General features: G+C 35.8%; 3 protein-coding genes across 6 annotated transcripts in view; 1 reads left to right on the top strand and 2 right to left on the bottom strand.

Annotated features, from left to right (window-relative positions):
* The window catches only part of LOC106159770 (vascular endothelial growth factor receptor 1), a 32,860-nt gene extending 21,579 nt beyond the window's left edge, over positions 1-11,281 (bottom strand). For 2 of the 3 annotated variants that reach the window (XM_087008039.1, XM_087008041.1), the window contains exons 1-2: positions 10,981-11,281; positions 1,723-1,850 (exon numbers count right to left, since the gene is read on the bottom strand). In XM_087008039.1, the coding sequence (XP_086864165.1) occupies positions 1,723-1,850; positions 10,981-11,089 (237 nt within the window). In that variant the 5' untranslated portion in view covers positions 11,090-11,281. The remainder of the gene's footprint in view (positions 1-1,722; positions 1,851-10,980) is intronic. The other variant, XM_087008040.1, reaches the window with a different exon arrangement.
* Positions 11,282-11,487: 206 nt separating this feature from the next.
* Positions 11,488-14,238, top strand: LOC106159776 (proteasome maturation protein). 2 transcript variants are annotated; one of them, XM_013536178.2, is made up of 6 exons: positions 11,488-11,537; positions 12,165-12,268; positions 12,476-12,536; positions 12,864-12,965; positions 13,347-13,440; positions 13,702-14,238. In XM_013536178.2, the coding sequence occupies exons 1-6, from the start codon at positions 11,535-11,537 to the stop codon at positions 13,767-13,769; spliced, it is 432 nt and encodes a 143-aa protein (XP_013391632.1). In that variant the 5' UTR covers positions 11,488-11,534; the 3' UTR covers positions 13,770-14,238. The 2 variants fall into 2 exon arrangements, with proteins under 2 accessions (XP_013391632.1, XP_086864168.1); XM_087008042.1 differs by lacking the exon at positions 11,488-11,537 and adding an exon at positions 11,850-11,885.
* A 191-nt stretch (positions 14,239-14,429) lies between these two features.
* LOC106159769 (DNA-binding protein SMUBP-2) lies at positions 14,430-26,109 on the bottom strand. Its single transcript, XM_013536171.2, has 16 exons — positions 25,919-26,109; positions 24,929-25,092; positions 24,520-24,715; positions 24,217-24,335; positions 23,886-24,046; positions 20,739-20,942; positions 19,527-19,751; positions 19,140-19,237; positions 18,506-18,688; positions 18,092-18,210; positions 17,749-17,843; positions 17,410-17,533; positions 16,998-17,174; positions 16,449-16,656; positions 15,952-16,087; positions 14,430-15,792 (listed from the first exon to the last, which is right to left on the bottom strand). The coding sequence occupies exons 1-16, from the start codon at positions 26,002-26,004 to the stop codon at positions 14,992-14,994; spliced, it is 3,096 nt and encodes a 1,031-aa protein (XP_013391625.2). The 5' UTR covers positions 26,005-26,109; the 3' UTR covers positions 14,430-14,991.
* Positions 26,110-26,475: the final 366 nt, after the last annotated feature.

Below are 26,475 nucleotides of genomic sequence, written 5' to 3' on the forward strand. Positions count from 1 at the left end.
CGGGAGAAGATAACAGAAGGCCTAGCGACGAACAGACAACTTCCGGTCAAAATTGACAGAATTCCATGAAATTCGAACTTTCGGAAGTTCTGAGCACCTCCATTTCATGAATTTCGGCCAGAACGATCTTTTCCCAAATTTAATTATTTTCTACTGTTCGAAATTCATGGCACATTAGCGTATATTCCACTAAATGAAACCATAAATTAGAACAAGATTTAGCATATATAACATCCACCCAAGTATTTACTTCTGGGAAATATCTCCCAGATGATGTGATGAACTGACACTGATGTTTTTAGGCATCTGTACACCACAGAGTCTGGTAGTATGTAGAGGAGGATTTCAAAGGCCAGAGCCATTAAAGTTCTGGGCAATGATGACTTCTGTAATAGGAAACACATCTGGATACCCAGAATTAATGGCATCTATCAACTGTGGGTGTGTTGTTAATTTCACTGGTAATGGCCCTAGAAAAATTGCTTCTACTTTCATCTAAGATGTGCTATTTGTAAGATATTGTGTACATGATTAAACAGGGGCCTGGAGGTGTGGTCTGTTCTTTAAAAATTAAGATTAAATGCAGCTGTTTTTTTTATTTCAGTTCTACACTGTGATGGTTTGGATGGATGCATAGGTAGATAAGATAGATAATACTTTTATGCCACGTTTCGAAAAAAAAATCTTAGGCTGTATTCAGAACAGCGGACTAACTAGTTCTCGGAACAAATATTGTAGACCCACTTGAATGTTTGTTGCATAATACCAGTGGGGAAGCTATTCAGCGTATATAACAGTACATGTAAAAGGGAAAAACAGCAAGTTTTCTAGTGGGTCACCATATTTGATCTGCGGACTTTTTGGTCCACTGTTGTGAATGCAGCCTTAGACATTGGCAAGATTAGTATCATACGGTGATAAAGCTTTTAAATTTGCAGCACCAAAAGAATGGAATATTTTACCCATCAGTCTTAGACAAATTGTGGACCCTGGACATTTTAAAAAGGAACTAAAAACCCACCTTTTTAAACAATATTATCTTTAAATTCTTGAAAAAACACTTCTTAAGAAAAACTGTTCTTAGTCATAGTTTTAAATTTCCTCTTTTTTATCCATTTTATATATCCTTTCATCTTATAACAAGTAGCAATATTTTTCTTTTAATTTGAATTTTATAATTTTTGTAAAGTCTACTGAACACGTTGGATTTTAGACTATAAATAAATATTATTATTATTAATAAATATTATTATTGGTGAACTTTGTTTCTCCAGATGAATTATACGGTAAAGATAATAGAAAAAAAATGATTTTCATCTTTAACTTTTAAGTTGCAGATGCCACACAAGATTTTGTGTGTAAATCCTTTGTCTAGATTAGAGAAAATTAAGTGAATTCCTTATCAATTTACCATCAGTCAGAGTCTTCAAATACATACAGTCTGCTCAGAAGATAAAAATAATGGTATTTTCATCTTTGTTGGGAGTCAATTCCAAACTGCTCCCCTCCTTAATCCATAAATAATTGGCAGAGTAATCAACAGAATAAGCCTGCCCATCAATCAAAATGACCAACAAATGTCCATCATATGTTTTGGATCATCTACGTAGAGAGATCAAAATCATTATATTTTTTTCATCAAAGATGGAGAAAAGCTCACTGGGGTGAAAATAAAAGAGAGAGATTGTTCTGAAGGTCAAGGCTTGTAGTTTCGTTACTTACAGAGTGTGATGGGTATACCCATTCCATCTCAGCCTCCCCAATACACTTTAGTGTGAAGTTCTTCTCCGACTGGAACACTACCTCTGTGGTGCCGATGTCCAGCTTAGGAGGCAGCAGCAAATTATTTCCTGGAATGAAATAAATATATGAACATGAGTGACCATGCATGGGGACCCACCATGCATCATAACTAATTAGGTGGATAAGAATGCAGAGAATGGGAGATAAAGCTAATCATGGACTATTAAGTGACCTTTTCCTAGAAATAAAAATTACATGATATTAACCAAAATCATGAACTGTAATAAAGAATAGAATTGGTCATCTGACCTCGGGGATAATACAGAAGAACATGCTATGATACTTAACATCAGAAAAGTATGAAAAATCATTAAACTGATTTATTACTAAATACAAATAACAATTCCCTAAAGAAGCATCATTCTTCATGTTATGCACAATCAAGAAATCCTGGAAGTACTTTGAACAGTAATTTGGTTCCTAGAATGTACAACAATAAACTGACGATGGCACTTGTTAAGGACCTACTAGACTGTCAGCCAAATACACAAAAGTTTATCTACATGACAACATGGCCATATCTTCAAAATGTTTTTTTTTTCTAAATTCCGTGGTTTGAAAATAAAATACATTAAAAAACTATTTGAACTAAGTGACACCATGTGTTTCAAATAATACCCACACTGATTTAACACACTCACACTAACACATACTTTAGTCAAATGATAAAGATAAAGATAATCTACTTCATCTACAGAAAAGTAAAATGCCTGTCAATTCTTCAGTCATGCATTTTTTGTTAAAAATCAAAAAGTACTAGGCCATAAACAGCCAAATCTTTAAATCAGCAATGGGGTTGTGGTGCGTGTTCATGCAATTAGTATTCTTTTCATTTCTAGAATTTATAATACTCCCATTAACCTACTGAGAGAATTAGCCTTACAAATAACAAAAAAGTAATTTCCTTTTTGTGACACTTAAATGCTGGGTCAGGAAATTCAAAATGAACTATGCCTAAACGAAATGATGAATAAATTTACAGTGGATGCAATCATTTAAGAACCAAGGCAGTACAAACTAGCGCAACAATTTCTTGCTTTTTCTATCAGAAAGAGTAGTTTTAAAGCAAATCAGTTGCAAGTTGAAAAAGTCATTTTGGAAAACATCTTCTTGGATTGTTTGCAATCAATTGCCCTCCCCCCTTCCTCTCCAAAATAAAAAAGTCCTATGGAGAAAGTAAATTAAAATAAAAAATATCAGCATTTATTTTTCCTTGTGTTTGGCATTAAACCACAGGAATCAGATCCTAGTCTCTCCTTTCACAAGGTGAATGATTAAAAACACTCCCACAGTAGGAAGTGCTGACTTACATGATTTCTCTGAAGTCTAAACAGAGCCATCCAGGCAAATCTTATCTCACCAAGCCCCATTTCCTTTTTCCATTTTTTGTTACAGAGTGAGAATTAAGAGCCCTTGCAGAACTGATGAAGGGATTTATATCATACAAGTAAAAATACACAACTGTAACTGTTCCAAGGTCTGCAAAGAACGCTTTATTTTATAAGACACTTCAGGGTTCATATGTGCACTGTCCAGATCAGAAAGGCCTTAAAGAAAAAATTTATCAAAGTAGGCATAATACTGGTTGTAACCAAGGAAAGCTGATAGTATAGATAACAAATGATAGAGAGTCATTAAACAACATATGACTCATGAAGAAAAATTAGATTCTGATAGTGGTAATGCAGATATACTTGTACATAAAAAAACCAGTAATGTATACTTTATTTGAATATTAATCTAAATTAGATAACAACAAAACATGTGTGATTATGATATCTGCATCATACAAAGTACTCCATTACATCATTAAATGCTAGAATGAGCCTCCAAAGTGCTGACAATTCCACATGTTGTATAGAATATATGTAGGTTATGTAAAAATCTACCCCCGATAAAAAAAGGAAAGAAAAGGCAACACATTACATAAAAACCATATTAAACATGTGGCTTTCAAGATATGTGGGTGTGCCTTGCCAATAGGAAATCAATGCACTGTCTGTTTGTTTTACAGACATCACTGTTCTGGTCATTATAATCAACATGACACCAATGTAATACATTACATGGAGTCAGAAGTGCCAGGGTGAAGACAGTCGTAGAAAATGAGGAAGTGACCAGGAGAAATAGTTTTATGTGGTGTTATGGTCAGATGATGCTACAATTAGTAATGTAATTGACAATAAGAAGACAGAGACCATATTCCTCATTACTAGTACTGTCCTCAACACTGGCTCAGTTAGTTCATAATACTTTGGAGGTAAATTCAGGTAAACTACCACCAGTACACTAAATGCTAACTTAATATGAGTTTTGTTTACAATAAAAACAGCCCACAGTCTTCAAAACAAAGTTTAGTTAGTAACCCTAATCTGTGGCAAGTGCACTGAACATGAGAGCACACTTGGATAAAACAAACACAAAAGACGGTGCCAGGATTTATTTTAAAATCTTGCCCTTGATATACGCACAGGGTTTCAGGTGCAGACTGCAAAATAACACCACAGAAGGAAATGATTTTTTACGGAATGTGAAAATAGGAACGTTTTCTCACTTTCACTTTCATAATGACACCTATGAACAATTACATATATTCAAAGCTGCAAATCAATAATGTAAGCACTGTAGTGGATCACATGTCAGAAGAAAAGGTTAAGAACCTGCAGGACATGTAGGCACTTAATCATGTGCTGGGTCAAAAATATAGGGCCTGGAGCAACAGTCAACTGCAGATATACATGTAAGCTTGTGGCATAACCATGAAAAACCTACTCTGTATAGAAAGGGACAGAAAAAAATTAATGTACACCTCATCCACCTACTAAGACTAATTTATCATTAAATGACGTATACATTTTATAAACATATTTAAATACACTATAACTTACAAAATTTAAAATAAACAAAAAATCAGCAAGTTAAAATCTCAAAATCTTAGTTAAGCAAACATAAGAAAAAGTTGTTCGAAAGCCATGACAAACCAGTTTAAAACCAATGATGGAGGAGGAGAGGAAGACCCCTTGGCGGCTAGGACCATGTGTTCTAACCTTATGCCAGGTGTAATATCTGGGTCAAAGAAAATAGAACATGTTATTCAGAAACCAGGTATGTAGGCTTTGTATCATGACTACAACTAGGTTGAGACTGATCTTATACCTTTCTCCATTAAAACTTTACACATCAATAGCCTTACTGTTATCACAAGAACATTACTGGTCCTATTACTAACTTGGATGCCTCTCTTCATTGGGTAAGACCACTTAGCATGCTATAAGGTAAATGCTCATGATATTTGAACAAAATAATTATATCATAATAGACATATTCAAAATTTAAATATTATACCTAGAAATTTCTGATTATTTTAGTAATGATAATTAAAGCTTTCTGAATATTTTGGTAAGTTAAAAAATGATAAATCTTCAACAGATAAGGAATTTTTGAATATCAAGTAACTGAAGTGCTTGAAACCTGTTGACAATTACTGTACATGCATTCATCTTCTTTCCATGTGTAAGAAGAGCAGGTAAAACTACTGGGGAGCCAAATTGATGACTTCTGTCTGACAAGGATGGCATATCATATTCTTGTTTAAAGCACCTGTACATTCATTTTATCAAATTATAAGGACAGAATTTCTTTTTTAATTTCCTCAAATGTAATATGTATTAAAATTACAACATTTACAAGACTTATTCAGTCAAATGTAAGAAAAAATGATGACTACTCATAATTCAGCTAATTATCTTTATGGTTAAACTCTGATCTTTCTGAGACATGTGGAGTATCTTATGCTCTCATAAATTCTAATGGCGATAGCATGAAGTACTTACAGCTAGCATCAAAGCTACTACAGCTACAAGTATCTTGAATACCAACACATGCTGAGATGCAAACACATCATACATCTCTTAAATGATTTGATCTATACATGATGAAGACAAAACAATAATTTACATCTTTTTGGACATCAGTTTTATTAAGGAGTTTCATAGTGACCAACCTGAATATCAGCACCTGGTCAAAAGTCAGTGGGGAATTCCATTAACCAAGGCTATTACATCACTGATAATCTACAGTGCTACCTGTTAATAGGAATCTGCTTCCATAACAGTAATTATTACACCCTTAGCCAAGTTAGGTATGCACAGGGCTTTTAAATATTAAATTTATTTAACTAGTGCAAAGTGTGATGCCATGCAGATTACAGTGTTAAAAAGACAAACTAGTACCAACAGATGCTTAGTGTACTTGAAAAATGTAGCAGAAAGAGGACTTGCTAATCTGAAATTCTGGATATCTTTTGCACTCTTTAGTGCAAAAATAATGAAGAAATAAAACTGACATGATTGGACAATTTGTTTTCAGAACCAAATGAACACCAGGAAAATATTTTAAACAAGTTGCATAAACGGCGGTCCAAAGTTTGTAATATGACAAACATGAAAGTGCCTTGTACAAATATCTCTAGGTAATTTAATTCCAGGGATTTCCATTTTCCAGGTGAGCACCTCTTTCGTAGGTTAATGTTTGCACACTTCAGGCACTGTGAAATCTTAACACTATTATTGTTACACATTCCTGGCAGTTCAACTTGGCTATTTTCTGTCAATATCTCTGGAAATTCTTTTAAGTTAAAACTATAAGTTTGTACCCGAGGGCGAAAGGCTCTGATCCCCCTCCTTGCCTCATACTAGTACTGTACACAGAAAGTACCAATGAACAAATAATGCCACCCAAATACTCGCACCAAAAATGCAGAGTGCAAGTACCTGATCAAAGAAATGTGTTCTCATCCTTTACATTCCATATTAGAGAGAAAAACCAATGGAACTGAGCAAATAAAGCCACCCACAGGTACAAATCTGAGCAATGCAGAGTGCAAGTACATGTTCAAAGAAATCCACCTCAACCGGCTGAGTTATTGGTAGGATTAACACTACTATGCACACAAGGAAGAAAAAATTAGCCTAATTCACAGATATTGAAACAATATATCAGTTTTGAATCACTGTTCTCTGTGATACTGAAATAACATACATCAACGTTACTGAGGAGGGGTGCTAGTCTGCCTTGGCAAAATATACCATCGTTCCTTATTTTAACCATTTGAGGTAAAGACTACATATATAAATAAACCATCATTGAAACAGACTTCATATTTTTTTGTTTTTGGACTCTCAGTGAGGCATTCCTACATACAACTATGCATGGCGTATTCAACAACCTTTCACATCCATAAGTCTGATAAGCCCTGATAGGAGAAAATATTTTCATTCAGTGTGAGCTATCTGATATCCTATCCACATGATCTGACCACTGGTCACTGCATTGTGGAAGGTGGCAGTTGTATCAGTTTTCAAGAACACTTCATACTGTTAGAGAAACCTGAGATCAACTTCATATGAAGTTTGTTACACATTAAAATAACTGTCTTTATGCCTGGCAAATAGGGGTACCACAAACAGCTGCATAACTTCAGTCAAATCAATTTTTTAAATTATACATACTGTATATTTACAAATGTAGAATGTGAGTAAAACAGTATAAAATCATACATTAATGATTTTTCAGAATAATAATGTTAGCATTTGGCTAGAATTTACTTTGCTAATAAAAAGCTCTACACAGAATTGAAGCCAACCACTAATTCACCACCTACATATGTGTTTTACAGTAACAGTGAGTGAAAATATAGCTGTTAATTCACAGGCATGTTTAGTTTGGTTCACTAAGTACACAAATTACCTGTCGACTCATCCTTCCTGTCCAATGCATTGTTTTGTATTTTCTTTTTTCAAATCATAATTGAACCAGGATGCATACCATTGAGGTCATCCCCACTCCAATACAAACATCATTAGTCATTGGTTCAGTTCAATTGAAATTTAATGAGTATCAGACAATCTACTTATAAATAACACAAAACATCTTTTAAAATTCAGAACATATTAGAAAACAGGAGGTTTAAATCAATAAGAAATGTGCGATTTCTAAAAAGAAGTATGATATAAGTTTAATCATTCATCAATTTGAATATTATTTGAATCAGGACCAATTACTTGTAATCATGAAGAAAGGCGTGGATTTAATCCCGGACGAAATTCAATAACAAAATAACCATAAGGTAAATTCTGAGAAATCCCCTGCATCTTAATTATCCTAAAGTGTTGTTCACACCCCAGGTATTGGTTGACCTGTGTACACTACTCCAGGTAACTACGGATATTACACTGAACAAGATATGAGCACATCTTTCCTGGTAGCCTGGAAAGTGGTAGGGCACCTGTCATTTCCAGACAAGCACCACATTTCATCTATAATAGCCATTTTAGACATCTTTGGTGCTTCATCTAGACTCTATCTATTTAGGGCCAAACTGAAAATGTTCTAATGAAAATAATTTCACTTCTGTTCTACTTGATACTGATGAAGCAGTGTTGTTATAAGAGTCAAGTTTGAGCAAGGCCTGGTTGCCTTTTGCTTAAACAAGTTTGAAAGTGAGTTTGAATAACTTTAGGCAAACTTATTAGTTAAAATACCAAATTATACCAAATAACAATATCTATATGTTCTTGCTAACTACACATAATTTGGCCTATATCTTCATTTGCCTAAACTTCTCTTTTCACCTTCCGAGTTCTACCTTTAGAATTATTTATTAAGCTAGTGAGTACAGACATTGATTAACCCTGTTATTTTCAAACTCTGTATGCAGAAGAGTCAAAGTTCCAGAGACTACAAGTAAAAGGAGGTGGTAGCCATGATGGTGACTTATTTCTTTGAATATACCAGGAAGCTGTTTTTATCAATCTAACATGCCTGATTTATATTTATAACAACCAGGGTGGAGAATAGGTTTTCGCCCCACTTGCTGAGTACAGCAAAGAAATGTAGGTAGACCTATGTTAAAGATAAACCACAGAATATTGGCCAAACTCAGCAAGTTAGCTCTGCTGAGGCAAAAGCCATATAAGAGGTTTAAGTTGTCAGCACTGGTCAGTTGGTCAGTTCTAAATGTCAATCATGAACCACAGCCTAATGGCATATGGAAATCTAAGAAAAATATGTGCTTGCGCTTGCAAGAATATGAAGAAGGGAAACCTGATATGTTTGTAAAAGTTATCTTTTTTGGTCATCTTTTTTTATCAAGAAAACATCTTACAGTAATACTGATAATAGTCAAATCCCTCTGGAGATTGAGCCCATCATAACATTCAAACTCATGTGTAAGGGATTGATGCCATCACATTTACACTAATGAAAACAGCTAGAATAGTTATTCTAAAACACTTCTGTATCAAAGAGAAACCTCTGTGGGTTTGCACTGGAGGATTAAATTATTTATTCAGTTTTTATTTGTATGTGTTATAGGCTGTTTAAGCTACCTGAAATACTACTGTATGTGTGCATGCAAATAAATAACCAAAATAAATCACAAGTTGAAAACCATACAGAAGACATATATGATAAAGATTATTGATCAACACTGCACTGGAGTTCTGGTACATGTACTAGACATTTCATTCACCACTAGATTGAAGGGATGGAAAATAGGTCACCAATCATGATTTACAGATAATTTATCCCAACTGTCAGACTGTTTCCTCTTTAAACCGTCAGTAGATTATATACAACAACAAGCTCCTTTATAAAAAGTACTTGTAAATCAATGGTATTATGCTTTATACACAGAGTTAACATCTACTTGCAGTGGCAGCATTCAAAAGATTAGAAAGGACTAGTTTTTTCTTACCAGTATATTTTATTTACAATTAACAAGATTCTTGATAATTTCATTTTTATAGCAACCTTGGCAATCATAACAAAATTTTCAAGACAAACCTCCAAATAATCTGACTAATCTGTCCATGTGTTGCGACAACATGTCCTCTGACATGTAGATACCTACTTCCCAAAGTTTCTTATCTTTTAACTGTGAAGTAGAAGCTTCCTCTACTTCTTGCCTAGCAGAGTATGAAATCAGGAAGCACATATCCAACAAAATTCCTATTTTCCTGACCTGCAAAAACTGACACCATACCAAATACTAAAACATTTATTAACACTATTTACAATCAAGAGCTCTAGTCCATACCCACTGACAGCCTCTGAGATAAATATATATCAGCTTAAAATAAACCTGATAATGAATTTCAATAAATAAATAAATAAATAAATAAATAAATAAATAAATAAATAAATAAATAAATAACCTTTAAATCTCTGATTTGTAATTGTTAATGCATTTGTCAATATTCAATTCGTAACATAACTCTATGCCACTTTCCAGGCCTATTGATACCGGTAGCTTCACATTTCAGCAGGGCATCAAGTTTTTCCAATACAAAATGAATCTAGGATCACTAGTTTTACCAAAAATAACCATCTGCAATTCCTTAACAGATGCATTTGGTATCTGGTAAATTGAGATCTATATGCTTGTTTATGCTAGTTTGAGTATAGTGAAGCTGACAACATGGCCTACAAAGTCAAACCTAGAGCCTGGCTATATCAACAGTACAGATAACATTCCTCACAACAAGCATCCAGAGAACATCATAAATCAATAATTTCTTTTAACAATACTAGATGCCACATACAATAAGCCACTACATTCTGTGTAGATTAGGCTATGATGTGAGTACACTAGACAAAACAGGGAGACAACATGTGGTATCAAGTATATAGAAATGTGAACCTTCCTGATAAAAAAAATAGCTGTAAAATGAGATTTGATTATATGTAGTTCTGATCAAATTGTCAAATCCTGGGATGTGTGGTGTACTTTCACACAATAAAAATGTCTAGGTTTTGGATATCATACACTGCAGGCAATACAATTAATATATATAACTTTGTACCGGGATAAAAATAAACGTTTTTGGTAATGCATTCTTGCTGCTACCCAGAATGTGGTTGCTGACAAGTGTATTCGGTGACTGTTAACTGTCAGCTGCAGAAGGTCCATGTTATGAGTTGGATTGCTTCCAATTTATAATGTAATTTATAAAGTGGGCATGGCACATATAACTTACATGTAGTTTTGTTGCGTTTTGGGGTCTTGTAAAACTTAATTCATGTGACTATTTATGTGCGTTTGGTAATTTAATTTGACACAAAAAGAGTTCAACTGTCCTCAGAGATGAGCCAGTTAAATCCAGAACATCAACCTACCTGAGCTGACGGGTATGAAGAATATCAGTGATAAACTGAGCCGTAAAACAGCTGATAATCGAGGTGATGGTCCAAATTTCATGACGTCCTTGAGAGTTGTAAATTCCATTTCATTAAGTGTCACATTCCTTGTGATAGCTTCTTAATTATCTCATCAACTGATTCCCTCTATACAACTAGATGTTCTTCTACCCATAGCATCCCTAATCTAATGTTATGCACTATGTGTGATCGATTTCAGGTCTGTAGTTAACTTCCTGTAACTGATTCATCTAAGCTATTACTGTTATCGGCTGTTAGTCCTTGTGGACTCTCCCCACCTATTAAAGATTTCGCGGTATAGGTATATATCATGGACAGAAAGAAAAAACATTAACATAAATGATTGCATATAAAGTAGGATAAAAGAAAATTAGATATATATGAAAAAGGATGATATAAATATCAATAAAAAGCATTCATTGTTGTAGGACAATCACTTTCTACTTTTGGTGGAGGGGTTGACAATTTGAATTCCATCTAACTTCCGGTCTTGCGTATTGACAGATTCCAATATGGTGGGTAAAACATTACGGATGGTGTTCAGTAGTAGCGATTTTCCAAATAATCTAGGTTTGGGAACTGCATCATTTGGAAAACAATCGAATGCTGTAATTGCTATAACAGAGAGCACACATAGCGCGTGTCATGGTACAAATTACTTGGCATGTGCCTTAAAACTCATGGTTTATTTTTGCTTTGTCACCGTGATCAAACAGCGTGCGTTTTGTGCGTATGATTAGTTAACCTCGTAAACCGTGACAATAGCTACCTGATACATCTTTTATTCGTGAATTAATATCAAACATTAGGGACAATGTAGTCACGCGGAGAGGGTAAATAGAATGAGTTCCCAGTTTTGTTGGGTATGATCTTGAAAACATCTTTATAAATGTTGTAAAACTTGCACCAGTTGTTTGCTTTGTCATTGATGGAAATACAGGGGCGGATTGAGACCGTCTTCAGTGTCTTCCGGAAGACGGTCAGATTTTCAAGTTTACATAGACGGGCATCTAATTTTTTCTGTCGGAAGACGGTCAAAATGTATGATGGACCAAGAATGATAATTTGGAAGACTCAGAAAATAGCTCTGGATCCACCCCTGGAATATGCACAATCATCCAAGTGTTTTTCTTTGATTGTAGAACTCAAGTGAAGGATGCCCAAGTATGAGGCCAAGGCCAGAGGGTCTTAACTCTGCCAATGCCAAAGGTGGTGTATATGGTGTACCTGATGTTCTATATCAGGGGTAAGTTGTTCAGCATTCTAAAAAATTGTATTTATTATCAACAAACTGGATAGGTACAACACTTACAGTAACTGTTTACATTGTCTACATTCAGAGATTGACTTTTACAGTGCCAGTTCCATGGTCTATATATTATACACCTTGGCTTTTGTATATGTAGAGCACGTGATAAGGTTACTAAAAAGTGACATTTTTTTTTCATTCCAGGTTTCAGAATGTAAGAAATGATCTCACAGCATCACATCCACTTGAGCATTCAGAAAAGGAGGTAAGATATCTGTTGTGTTGTAATCTACTTTCTAAACATCAGCAGTAAGCATTGTTTAGAGAACACAGAAAATCAAGTAGATGCTGAAAGCAATGTCTGTTAACACTAATTAACATTATTTAAATATCAGAGAAAATCCAACAGCCGCTGAAAGCAATGTCTAATACAGCATCCTGTATTGAACTCATTTGAAAATAGGGAGTGAAAACATCACAGATATGAAATAAAGATAATAGTATTCAATACTTGACTTTTGGTGCAGATTCTGTAAAAGTATTTCTCTATAGATAAGAGACTAAATCTTTGAATGGTGCTTGTTTGTTTCAGTGGAGAGCCAACCAAGAGAAGATGGACTTTGCAATGTTAAGACAAGTACAGGGAATTCATGCACCTCTTAGGCTACAGATGGAAAGGAATTTTGCCAATAAGGTACACCAGCTTGTCTCTAAGACTATAGGAATTCTACTCACCATTATGTTCAGATTTTAAATATAATAATGGATTGCATTTACTTCAAACATGGTGCTGTCTTTAATTTCTGCTTTAAAACAAGTGTTATAATGTGAAGCCAAATGTTTTTGATGTATATTACTGTAATTTTAAGTGATTAACACCCAAACAATCATGGGAGTTAATGCAAAATTGCAGGCTAGGGGATTTCCTTCATACAAGTTTTTTTTTTTGGAAATTCATGCATATCTGATGCTAGAAACGGGAGAGCGAAGAGATTGGGGAATTAAATTTTAATCTTTATTATGGACAGCTGTCTATTTCTAAGAATGGAGCCAAGAGAAACCTTTTTATTTTTAGATTGGTAGGTTACCTTGCCTCCAAAGTTCCCATGTGATGTTAGACTCTTTAACAGGAAAGGATGAGGAGATAGACTATGAAGATATCCTCAACTGTGAGTGCAGTATTTCACTTTCAATTGGAAAAGAAATGTAGTATAGAGTTTTAAGTTGTGTTTAAAGTCACTAATAATTTATAGGTGCTTGAATTTAAATAAAGAATTACAGTTTCTAATGGTTTTATTATTGAGCATTATGTGATCCAAGAAGGTTAAGATTTAACATTATAAGTTGCCATAATATACGTCTTTTCAAGAGAGAAGGGGGATAATGGTAATATTTTTCCATTGTTAAAGGACACAAATATTTCTTTTTAGCTCCAGCTGACTCTGAAGTTTCTGGCCAGCCTCACATGATGGTGGAGAAACAAATGGGACTGTTGTGATGATGATGATGCTCAAATTTTTATTATGATTATCTCATCAAAATAGTAAAATGGGAGCAGCGCGTTGACCGTTGGTGAACTGTGACATTGTGTACCTGCATTGTTTAAAACTGTTGAACTTATAAATGTACACTGGAGTCTGCAGTGAACACAAGGAATGCTGTTCTTGGATAGGAAAATATGATTCACTTGTAAATCTATGTGAAAAATCTGTATGAATCCCCATGCATCCCCACATGCAGGCCATCTGAACAACAGTGGCAAGCTGCACAGAAACATGTAATATCTGGTGTGTTTTGGATAATTTCTGGAAGCTCCAAGGAAGCATTTCTTAAGAATATTTCACATGTAGTCTTTTGAATTTTGTATTAGAGGTATTTCATCAGAAGGCCAAAAATGTCAAATTGGTGATATTCACTGAATATTACTGTAGTGTATATAGTGATTCTCAATAAAATTCTATGTTGAACTCGAGTCTTGATTTATAACAAATTCTGTGGCTGATGGTTACTGGAGGCAGATTTTTGCCTCTTCATGTACATCTCCAGATTTGTTTAAAAATTGAATGCAGAAATTTTCACCGTTCACAGAACTTAGTTTTAGACTAGAAAAGCAGTGGGGGAGCAGAGACTTCTGCCAAAAACTTAACACTGACAAAACTGGTAGTTGAGAGGACATTTATTGCACAATGAGTCTAGGTTATAGGGTCTTTCTTACAATGGTGAAGCAATGCTTAAATACTCTTAGATCCAGATGGTGACCAGGATCAACGCCAAAATCTTATCACTTTTATGTTAGCCAATTTTAGAGGTTTGACTGCATATAACTGCCAAGAATTGAATCAAACCTGTTAAAATTCACAACTCTAAGCAAACCCAATACTGCAAAGAGAACAAATTGTTTGCATTTGTAAATTGGACCAGAAATTTGTATTTCAAGGGGCTTTATAAAATTGGAAGTAATGTGTGACTAGGTGGATCAGTTATAAATTGATCGATTTTTAGCTGTCAAAAAATAAAATATATTTAGATTAAGTGTGAAAGTTTTATAACTTAATCTAATACCTGGGGATAAAGACAGTTTATGCAGGGATTATTGGTGGTTACATAAATATTTTTGACTCAAATATTTCTTAATTATTTGAAATTAGGTAGCAAATCGCAAATGAAACTTTGCTTTAAAATAACAAATTTGCATGCATCTAATATCATGCACAAAGACCTCACTTTCCTTTATCTTTCTTTTTAGTTTGTCTCTTTTCTTCAAATTCATGAAGTTTGCTATCAAGCTTTCTTTGAAGATGTGCCCTTTTTGCTGGGTCTGGTTTTTTGTTTGGAACTCCACCTCCTCTATAAATAACACCTTCCTTCGATATCAACATCCTTGCTCGTGATTTTGCTGCATCACCACAACCATGTACCTCTGGAATATGATGGGCAAGGCAAAAGCGTTTGGCACAAAATTCACAATTCTGACCCAAAGTCAACACATTTGTTTTACATTTATGGAAATTGCACACACCATTCAGTGTCATGGCTTCTGCAATAAGGGCATCAAAGTCTTCCTCCTGTGCCTCCTTGGAGGAGACATCATTTTTGGCACTCTTGGGTTTCTTGTTTTTCGTTTTAGTTTTGCTTTGTTCTTTCTGGGGTTCTGGTTTTGTTGCATTGTTGCTTCCATTGCACCTAAGAGAATGAAGCTCATAGTTTTGACTAGGTATTTTTTTCAAGCACCTTTCACATGTTATCACTGCTAGCTGTTCCTGTTGTAGTATTGCTTCATCTGGTCCAGAGCACAAAGAGAGACTTTGATGATTGTTACAGAATTCCTCTTTTTTCTTCTCTTTTTTATTTTGACCACGGGTTCCTACACTACTGTTGTCCTTCTCTCTTTGCACATTACTTGGGGCACTGCCACTTCTTTGTGTTTCTACTGCAACAGCAGGTGGTTGTTTGCTAATCATGATGTGCCTTGACTGACCTTCTCCCTGACTGATGTGGGCGATGCCCAATCTCTCTGCTATCTAAACTCAAATGAGAGACTTAACTATTAGAATATGTCTACATAAACATTTACAGTCTCACTGTTACATGTCTGTCAATCATACGTAGAAATTTACTACTTTTATAGCAGATAATTAAGGCAAACTAGGAACTCAAAAATGTACAAAGTTTGTACACACCTCATGCACAACAAATCTTCCCCTTGAAGACAATGAGGATGGAAAACTGTGCTCTGTCCTGTTCTGGTCAGCCATGAAGTCCATGATTTCCGTCTCTATGCTAGTCAACAACTCTTCTTTGTCTTCATCTGTAGGTCTGTAAAATAATGCAGACTCTTGTCAAGTGACATTTAAAGTTAATCAACACAGCTAGGCAGTTACAGAGCAAATTCAGCTCCACAACAGTTACTTGTCTGGGCCTGTATAAAACTGTACTGCACAAATCAAATCTTGCCCTTTTAATCTTCTAGGTCTTTCATTCCAAAGGTCCGGTCTTATCAAATATAAGTTTAATTATCCAATGAGTTGTAAAGGTTAAATAAGTATATTTTTACTGAAATAAAAACACATAATTTTTTGTTCCCATTTCCTACATATTATCATTTATTTTGTCCATTTTTTTTCAATGGAATTATCTTCCACAAGTCTAACACAGTATGACGAGCAATGAAACTCACTGTTTGATTTCACTCAGATAAGGTTTTGCTCCAGCAGTCCCTGAGGCAGTCCCTGGTCTTTTGTTTTCCTTCTTTTTCTTTGCCTGATTTGCTTTTGGTCTTGCACCACTGTTTTCTTTCTGTTCCTTGTGTGTGTTTCCAGAGCTTGCTTTTGTCATGGATGATTGAATGTGTTCTGGAAGTTCATAGTGACTAGACAGGTCCAGCTCTGGAAAAATAGCACGATTCAAAATAAGACTGCTATGTTTATGAATGTAACTTGAAACCAAAACTAACTAGAACTCTTCTCCCTTTCTCTTCACACACACACACACACACACACACACACACACACACACACACACACACACACACACACACACACACACACACACACACACACACACACACACACACACACACACACACACACACACACACACACAACAATAACAATGAGGGTGTATACAATTAATCTTTAAAATTCCATATGCAGCAGACTGATTAAATAAACTAAGATCAAATCAATCATTATGTCTTCTTTCATTTGGACATAAATGTTCAACCTACCATTCTGGTACTGGTGTGCACTTCTAACCTCTCCATGCTTGTTTAAGTAGTCCACCAGGGACTTAAGGAAAGCATGGTGACTGACTGTTTCACTGTCACATATCACCGCTAGATGGCGCCTGGCTCTAGTTATGGCTACATTTATCCTTCTGTCTTCAGCTAGAAATCCAACTTCACCTAAAGTGAAATTAATTGGCATTAATTCATAAATTTCACTAAAATAAAACTAAAGCTGTTCAACTTCGGCTCACACAACATCCATATAAGTCTTTTAAGACTAAAATTTGTTTTCATAATTTAACATTGCCACTTTATTCAAATTAATGTCTCAATTACATCTGATAAAAAAAAAAAAAGAAATATCTGAAAACAAGAAATGACCAACATGTATCCCTCCTCCTTCCCCTCATACCTTTGTTGTTAGATCTGACCAATGAAATGACCACAGCTTCCTTCTCTCTGCCCTGGAACCCATCCACTGACTTGACCTCTAACTTAGGATATTTGGCAGACAGACGGAGACGGAGAAGATCAACCTGGATAACGAACCTCAATTGTGCAATATAAATTGGTTTTGATAATTTGACTTAATTATTAGCCTTGTGATGATGTGGGACTCTTAGTAATCGATTTTTTATGTTTGTAAGAAATTCTGTCTAGTAAATTCAATTTGGGTAATTAAAAGATTATGAAGAATCAGTTATCAGAATGTCAAATAAACATGAGCATGTTCCCAGTATTTGTGCTATACCTGTAGATTGTAAGGGGCTATCACTGCTATGTCCTCTGCTGACAGTCCACTGGTTATCAGAGATTCCACATGGGCAGTTACCAAGCCAGCTTCACCTGCAAAACACAAGTGTTATTCCTTACAGCTGCACATTAAAAATACAACTGTATTCTTGCTTCAAGATAGAAGGAATGTAACTCTTACCAAAATCAAATTAACAAATCTGACAGAAAAATATAAACCTGGGAGATTTAACCATGTAAACTAAGTTTCTTTATTAGAAATTAATAATTATTGCATTGTAGATGTTAACAGTTAAAGTTTTACACTTCCAAAACTTTTCGAATAGAAAGTATTTGTCTACCTTCATTTCCCTTGGAAACTTCATCTGAGGTCTCTAGCTCCAGGAGATCACATCCTGCTGTGTCAATCAGCAGCAAAGGTAAAGTGGTATTCTCATTGGTCTCTATCCCTGGCAAATCTCTGGAATATAAACTTATCTTAAAAAACAAACATGTTATAAAATGTATACTTATCAATGTTGTCGCCTGACATATCGAAAACTATAATCATATTCTAATTGTCAGCTTATATTATATATTTTCTAGTTAATTTTCAAATGGCTTTACAAAATTTATCAAAACCATTTTGTTATTGCTGCTATGTTTTAAAAAACAAACCAGAGCTTAAACTGTAAATTGAAGTCCAACACAAGCATTAGCATCCATTACAATAATCCTCATCCCAGTCCTTTCAAATGAGTCATGTGAGCACTCACTTCAACAGGTGTTTGGCCACAGATTCATGAGCCACCAGTTTCCCATGATACAACTGTTCTGATGACCAGTTCATGATCAGCTCATGCATCCTGTACTGCATTGTCAGCATTCTCATCACTTTGTCTCCATGAAGCTTCAGGACTCTCTCCATTAGAGTGACCTCTAGACCTCCTTTGGCAGCCCTGGGTGTTACAAGAAGATTGTATAGTGACTGCAATAATAGTGACATCTAGCCCTCCCTTACTAGCCCTGGGTGACAAGTTTGTATAGTGAGTTTACTTAATACAGACAAAATCTGAGGAAAGACAGCTAGGGCTGAGGGCATGACAGTTAGCATGCACAGTCTGAAGAAATAAGGAAATTACAGTCTATCATTACCAATCAAATTTTGGATGTGCTGAAATTGCTCTTACCATAAAATTTTCAGTTGTGAACTACAAACAAGCAATTTTTCACTTTAACCAAATACTTGCTATTTATCATATATCTTATCTTTAAAACTAAAAGAGAAAACCAAACAAATATAATCCAAGGCAGAAATGATAAATGTGAAGCAACCCTGTCCTTTACCATTCCATTTCTCTGATATAAATTAAACCACTTGGAACCAAAACACATGCCAATCCAACTCACTTGTGTGAAATAATGGTGGGAGGAAGTTGCTGGTGGTCCCCAGCCAGGATACACCTCGGTCCCTTCAGAAGAGCTATCCAGCAGGCAGCTTCTAGGGACTGGAATAAATGTTAAATAGGTGCTTTTAAAATGCTCTGTCCATTCACAACAATTGTTAGTTAATTCACTTTACCCTTCCCTCCCTCTCTCTCTTTTGCTCTCTCTCTCTCAAGTATTCACGAACGCACACACACACACTTGTTCAATGATACAACCTTAGGAATTGAATAAAATTACATGCTATACCATTATTAAAACACATTTTCTTCAGACATCTTGTGTCTATCAGGTCTACTACTAGTGGAGAAACTGGGTTTATGCAGCTGTCTCCAGCAAATTTTTCTATACCTGAGAACACTCATCAATGACAACTAGGTCGAAGTGTTGGTCATCTAAATGTTTCAGGGGTCCATCCTCGGTGGCACTGGTCAGGGTCCCCAGCACAACATCTGCTCTCTTAAGGATCTCTCGCACAGCAGCAGTCTCCCTCTGGTGGAGCTCCTTCCTCAGATACTTCATCTCCTCTCTCATTGACTGTCGCTCCCCCTTGTTGCGAGTTCGCCTCATTTTGGTCTAAAACAGTGATACTAATGTTTTGCATCATAAATAAAGCAAATCTTTTTGCACAAAGACACATAGTATGGATGTACAGGAATGGGACAGGGTGTTAAAGCAATAATAACTCTTCCTTTGAGATTCAAAATTCCGCAAGAAATACATTGTAAACAACGCCTGGAAATATATTCTATTGCATTTTCCCACTAAAACGACTGTTATTGTAGTAAAACTAAAATCTGTGCTTGTCACTTGGGCTTTCGATGCCTTTCTTCACGGTCGACAAGTGCATCCGTTGCCAATGATGTTTAGGTGTCACGCGGATTCTCGCGTTCATTCGAGACCAAAATAACATGGCGGGAAACCCTCAGACGTAAGTTGCGAGTTTTTGTACAGTGCGTCAGATAACGAAAAGCCCAGAATTGCACACATTGTAGATATAAATGCATTTTGAGCAATAAGACGAATATATCTTATGAATCTTATAATATTGTTATATAGTGTTGTTGTTGTCTGCTTTTCCCGCGGTTTTAAGTAGGTCACCAGAAACTATCGCTCGATATCACGTGACTATCATGTCAGAGAGAGGGCTCCATCAGTTAAAATCTCTTAAGAGATTTTAACAAAAAACTGTACGTTTAGGAAAAAAACCCTGGATTAACTTTGAATGCAGGGATGGGGTCGTTGACCATTGGTAAGTACGGGAAAATTGCCGTTTTTTCCAGGAAAATTGTATTTTTGGTCAAAACGAAGAGTTATTATGACTTTAAAAAGAGGGAAAATTTGCATTTTCATTAAATCCTTCCCAATGCTAGACATTACATACGAAATTCTGCATCTTTTAAAGTCTCCAGCTTTTACACAAAAGGAGGAAAGTCTCCTACCCTGACATCACAGTAGATAAGATTAAACTGTGATTCATTATCAATGCACCAAGAATTGTTACACATTACTACAGAGCCAAGAACACTTAAATTCACTAAATTTTCATTTTGCCCCACTCACCAATGTTATATCGAGATCTTTCCTGACATCTTCTACCAACTTGGTTTCCTCACTTGTAGCCAAGATGGCATCCAGAGCATATTTCTGAATACCTGGTAATATTCTTGCTGGGTGGCCAAGACGAACTGCTTTAGCCTTACCAGCACCACCTATCCTCTCAACAAGATTATCCACAGCAATGTTGGAAGGAGCACATGCTAAAATCTAATTTGGAAAGTAAAATAAATAGTGCTGACAAATGTATGTTCTTTTAAATAATCATCCATTCATAACAAAATGTTACAGTTCACGTACAGTCTTGACTGTAATTTTAGTGACTTTTAAAACTAGAGGATCAGAGAGGCGATACCGCCTCCGAATATTGTACCACCAGCTGGAGCAAGCACATTCGTATAGACCCCCACATACACAAAATAAGGGACACAGCCACCAGTTTTGCGCTTGACAAGCTGTAAAAATGCAATCAACAAGAATTTTTAAACTTTTGCAAAAAATATATATGGTACAATCAAATTTAAGTTCTTCGTAAGATGTAAGATAGGTCAAGGGTCAATTTCAAGGTCACAGTAAATTGCCAGTATATGACTTCCTATTCAAGTTCAAGAGTAACTATGGACCTATCTCTGCCAGTTTTGGAGACAAAAGGAAAGCAAAATTTGCAAAGTTCAGTTCATGGTGAAAAGTAGGTCAAAGGTCAATTTTAAGGTCACATATAGATTGCCAGTATATGACTTCCTATTCAAGTTCAATAGTAACTACAGACCTATCTCTGCCAGTTTTGGAGATAAAAGGAAAGCAAAATTTGCAAAGTTCAATTCATGGTAAAAAGTAGGTCAAAGGTCAATTTCAAGGTCACATTTAGATTGCCAGTATATGACTTTCTATTCAAGTTCAATAGTAACTACGGACCTATCTCAGCCAGTTTTGGAGATAAAAGAAAAGTAAAATTTGCAAAATTCAGTTCATGGTGTAAAGTAGGTCAAAGGTCAATTTTAAGGTCACATTTAGATTGCCAGTATATGACTTCCTATTCAAGTTCAATAGTAACTATGGACCTATCTCTGCCAGTTTTGGAGATTAAAGGGAAGCAAAATTTGCAAAGTTCAGTTCATGGTGAAAAGTAGGTCAAAGGTCAATTTTAAGGTCACAGAAAGATTGCCAGTATATGACTTCCTATTCAAGTTCAATAGTAACTACGGACCTATCTCTGCCAGTTTTGGAGATAAAAGGAAAGCAAAATTTGCAAAGTTCAATTCATGGTGAAAAGTAGGTCAAAGGTCAATTTTAAGGTCACATATAGATTGCCAGTATATGACTTCCTATTCAAGTTCAATAGTAACTACGGACCTATCTCTGCCAGTTTTGGAGATAAAAGGAAAGCAAAATTTGCAAAGTTCAATTCATGGTGAAAAGTAGGTCAAAGGTCAATTTTAAGGTCACATATAGATTGCCAGTATATGACTTCCTATTCAAGTTCAATAGTAACTACGGACCTATCTCTGCCAGTTTTGGAGATAAAAGGAAAGCAAAATTTGCAAAGTTCAATTCATGGTGAAAAGTAGGTCAAAGGTCAATTTTAAGGTCACATATAGATTGCCAGTATATGACTTCCTATTCAAGTTCAATAGTAACTACGGACCTATCTCTGCCAGTTTTGGAGATAAAAGGAAAGCAAAATTTGCAAAGTTCAATTCATGGTGAAAAGTAGGTCAAAGGTCAATTTCAAGGTCACATTTAGATTGCCAGTATATGACTTTCTATTCAAGTTCAATAGTAACTACGGACCTATCTCTGCCAGTTTTGGAGATAAAAGGGAAGCAAAATTTGCAAAGTTCAGTTCATGGTGAAAAGTAGGTCAAAGGTCAATTTTAAGGTCACAGAAAGATAGCCAGTATATGACTTCCTATTCAACTTTAATAGTAACTATGGACCTATCTCTGCCAGTTTTGGAGATATAAGGGACTAAATGTTATAATTTTGGAGTTACCATAATGTGCCTTAAATTTCGTACAGAAAAAATTAATTAAAATAAAGAAAATGTCATTTTGGTCAAAATTCTTGAAATAGGAGGTGCTCTGAAGTTTCAGAAGTTCAAATTTGATGAAATAATGTCATTTTTGAACACAAGTTGTCTGCTTTTCCAAGCCTTATGTTTTATTTTTCCAGAGTTCAAAATTTATTATCCATTACCGTACTGCACATTTTGCTTTTACCACCAATATGTACTTTTTGATACAGCGTAACTCGAAAACCGTATGGAATACAAAAAAACCGAGACCACCTCCAGTGTTGGGCTTTACATGCTCTACAAAATGCAAAAAAGAATGGGTCTCTAGCATTAACGGTTCCCGAATTAGAGACAGTTTTCAGTTTCGGTATCTTATGGCCGCTACTCCCGTGAAAATGCACCGATTGACCCCAAATTCATGGAGATGAAAGATGACCTGAAGGGTAACACTTTTCAATAATATTATTGGTTAAGTCTGTGTAGTGTCTGAATAACAGGGCAAAAAAAATTTTTTTCGTAAAAAATTTCATTTTTTTGAAAATTTTGGCCCATTTGACCTTGAAGTAAAGGTCAAAGGTCAAATCCAAGGGTATATTTGAAATCTACACATATGACTTTTGGAAAGCCGTCTATAGAAATTTTTCCCATAACCCCTTCCGTAGGGTAGATAATTAGCATTTAATTTTGCCATTTTTAGACAAGGGTGCATTGTAATGAGTGCCACACCCAGACCCCAATACCGACAAAGCCCAAATTTTACGTGGAACGAGTTGAGATTATAGGTGACCTAAATCCATGAGATGGGTACGGGGGCCCTTACCGTCTAGGAGGAGAAGCGGTAACGGTAGCCGTCCGGCGGAGCTGGCGGAACCGGCGGAGCCGGCGGAACGATCCGGACGGGACCGAAACCATGTGTACCGCCAGCGCTAACGCTGGTGGTACAATAAAGTGCCGTGTTTGTTCTTTACTACACTATAATTGTCTTTCACAAACATAAGGCCTTACAATAAGAGTTTTCCATAACAGGACTGTCAATTCTTAACACACTTTATGCATTTTAAGTATCAATATTTTTTCAGGCGTTTCTCTGTTATTGGTAGTATGTCCAACAATAGACCTAAAAAAAAGTAAACACCAACCTTCATCCCCTGCCTGACAGCCTGCAGTATGATCTCTACAACTGTGGTGGTCTTTCCTGTCCCTGGGGGTCCATGTATCACTGCCACCTCTCTCTGATTTAATGTAAACTCCACAGCAGCTTGCTGGGACTCATCTAGGTGAGGGTTGATAAAGGCAAGATCTGGAAAATTGATAGGTAGTTTTAAAATCTAATTTTATTTCATCCTTTTTCAAGGGCTACTTTATACCAATACTTTTGATTTAGAAGAGTGCATTCCCATCTAACTTACTATTTTTTGTCACAGATACAGCCTCATTCATTCCTTTTTGAAGATTCAAGCAAGTAATTACCTTTTACTCCACCTCCAGATGTGCCAGTGTAAGGTATGCTGACATCAGCACTTCCAAACAGTATGTTTATCAATTGTGAACTTACACCTGTCCTGTAATTATTCAGTTGTTCTAGGGCTCTGCAATAAAATCATGCTGGATATTTATCTAAATGTTACACATGGAAAAAAGCTAATAAAACCAGTGTCCACTTTGAACATCTGTGAAATTTCAATATTTTTTCAACATAGCTAAATGAAAATTTATTTTAAAAAGCAAACTGAACTATTTTAAAGGCAAGCAAAAAAATGAAAAGTCAATAACTTTTTGAGTCTCCTGTAAGTGACATCATTGGCCAATTTGATCAGCTTGTACTGTGTATCATCCTCAACCTGCAGACTGTCAAAACTCTCCTCAAAGGCCACACTGATGGAGCTCTGCCCCACCTTGGACACTATGCCGGATGCTATCTGATCTACTCGGGAGTCACCAGATGATGGACTGATACCTACTATGTCACCTAAAAAGTATAATTTCATTTTCACTGCCTTCAGTATCAAAAACATCAAATGAAAAGCTTTGAATAATATATCATCTTCAGTACTAGAGTATGGGGGATTTTGTGAACAAAAGTAATGGTATATGCTCCTGCTGATGATGCTGAAAAATATTCAAGTACATAGCCTGGATCCTTTTATCTGCACTAAGGCTGTAAAATGGAAGTTCCTTTTACCTGGACTGAGGTTGTGTGATGGAAGTTCACTTCCAGGCCAAAATGGTTGCATTGTGAGCATGCTTCGCCCATACATCCCTGTGTGCCTGCTCTGCACGCGCAGCTTGAGGAGGCACACGCCACGCCTCTGGAGCTCTTTGGGCGACACATTCTCTTGTAGAACTCTGAAAAGTATTTTGCATCATAGGCAAGGCTCATCCACAGTAGTTTTTGTATATTTCAGATTTCATAATTTTAGTTTTAGACACATAAACCTGTAGATTTAACAGAACCAAACTTGCAAGTTGTTTTGCGAAAAAAATGTGGCCTTCAAATTTCAATACTTACAAGTATTAGTGATAAGGACATAATATCAATGTCAATAATATTCATTAGATACAATCAGAACCACTGTGTAGATATGATTCCCATCTCTGTACGTCACATGCTGCACAGTCACTGTCAGTCTGTCTTACAAAAATAATGCACCATACTACTTCTGCTAGTGCTGCCAAGCAAACATTTACTCTACAAGGTCTAATGACTTAACTAACATGGTGTCACTTACAAATGGCCAGAATTATTGCAAAGAAGAGCCACTTGCCGAAACGTTCACCGAGTTGCCGAGATAAACAATTGTTTAAACAACTTAAGTTGTGTCGATTTATTAAATTGGATCAACGGCATTTAATGCCAGTAGTAATATATTTCAATTTTGAAATCACCCTTTTTGTTGGGAATGGCAGTTTTCCGTGTTTACCTGCGATTAGACTTGCTTTTTTCTAGTATGTTGCTTGCGGCACATTGCGCATTTTAGTGTAAAACATCTCAACATCATTGAAGCGTTTTGGGAGAAAATACCTATCTCGACCGGGGACCGAACCCGGGAGAGTATCCCTAAATTGCGCAATACGGTGCAATACAGCGCAAAAAACTTAAAAAACGTGTCCAGTCGCAAGTGAAAAAAAAAGAGAGAACGAAAATTGATGCAAAATCAAAGCAGACAATCACCTCGTTTCTTCAATTTCAGCTCCCCTTTCTTCTTCTAACAGCTCTGAACATTTGCAGACAAAAGCCTCTACAGTTATTTGCTCCATTTAAAAATCCTTCTGATCCTAAAACTCCCCCGGCGATGGTATTTAACTTAAGAGAACAGAATAAGTTGCAGGTTCCCGTTTCTTATGGAGGCAGACATTTTTATAAGGCATTACGCGCGTACACGGTTGATTGTTAGCAAGTAAAACATCTCAACAGCAATTACAATTGCTAAAATTATAGTAAAATAGGAAAAATTTACAAGCATATACCATATCTAAACCATCTAAACTTATTTAGTTGAGAATGTACCTTGTCACACAATGAAGACATCACTTTCCGCAAGATTAACAAAAGGGCGTGATGCAGTGTCGCTTAAACCTGTCACATCTGTCAGATTGTGACGATGTGGTCTTCGTGATTGCGATAGATGTGAAAAAAATCCTTTTTGTCGGCAATCGAAACTGGTGCAATCTTTATTCTTTATATCACACCGTCAGTGTACATGCTTTTTACGAGATTTTAATTTTTTA

The sequence above is a fragment of the Lingula anatina genome, chromosome 3 (assembly GCF_051362555.1).
Source record: "Lingula anatina isolate TDL-2025a chromosome 3, LinAna3.0, whole genome shotgun sequence".
In the NCBI taxonomy this organism is placed as follows: Eukaryota; Metazoa; Brachiopoda; class Lingulata; order Lingulida; family Lingulidae; genus Lingula; species Lingula anatina.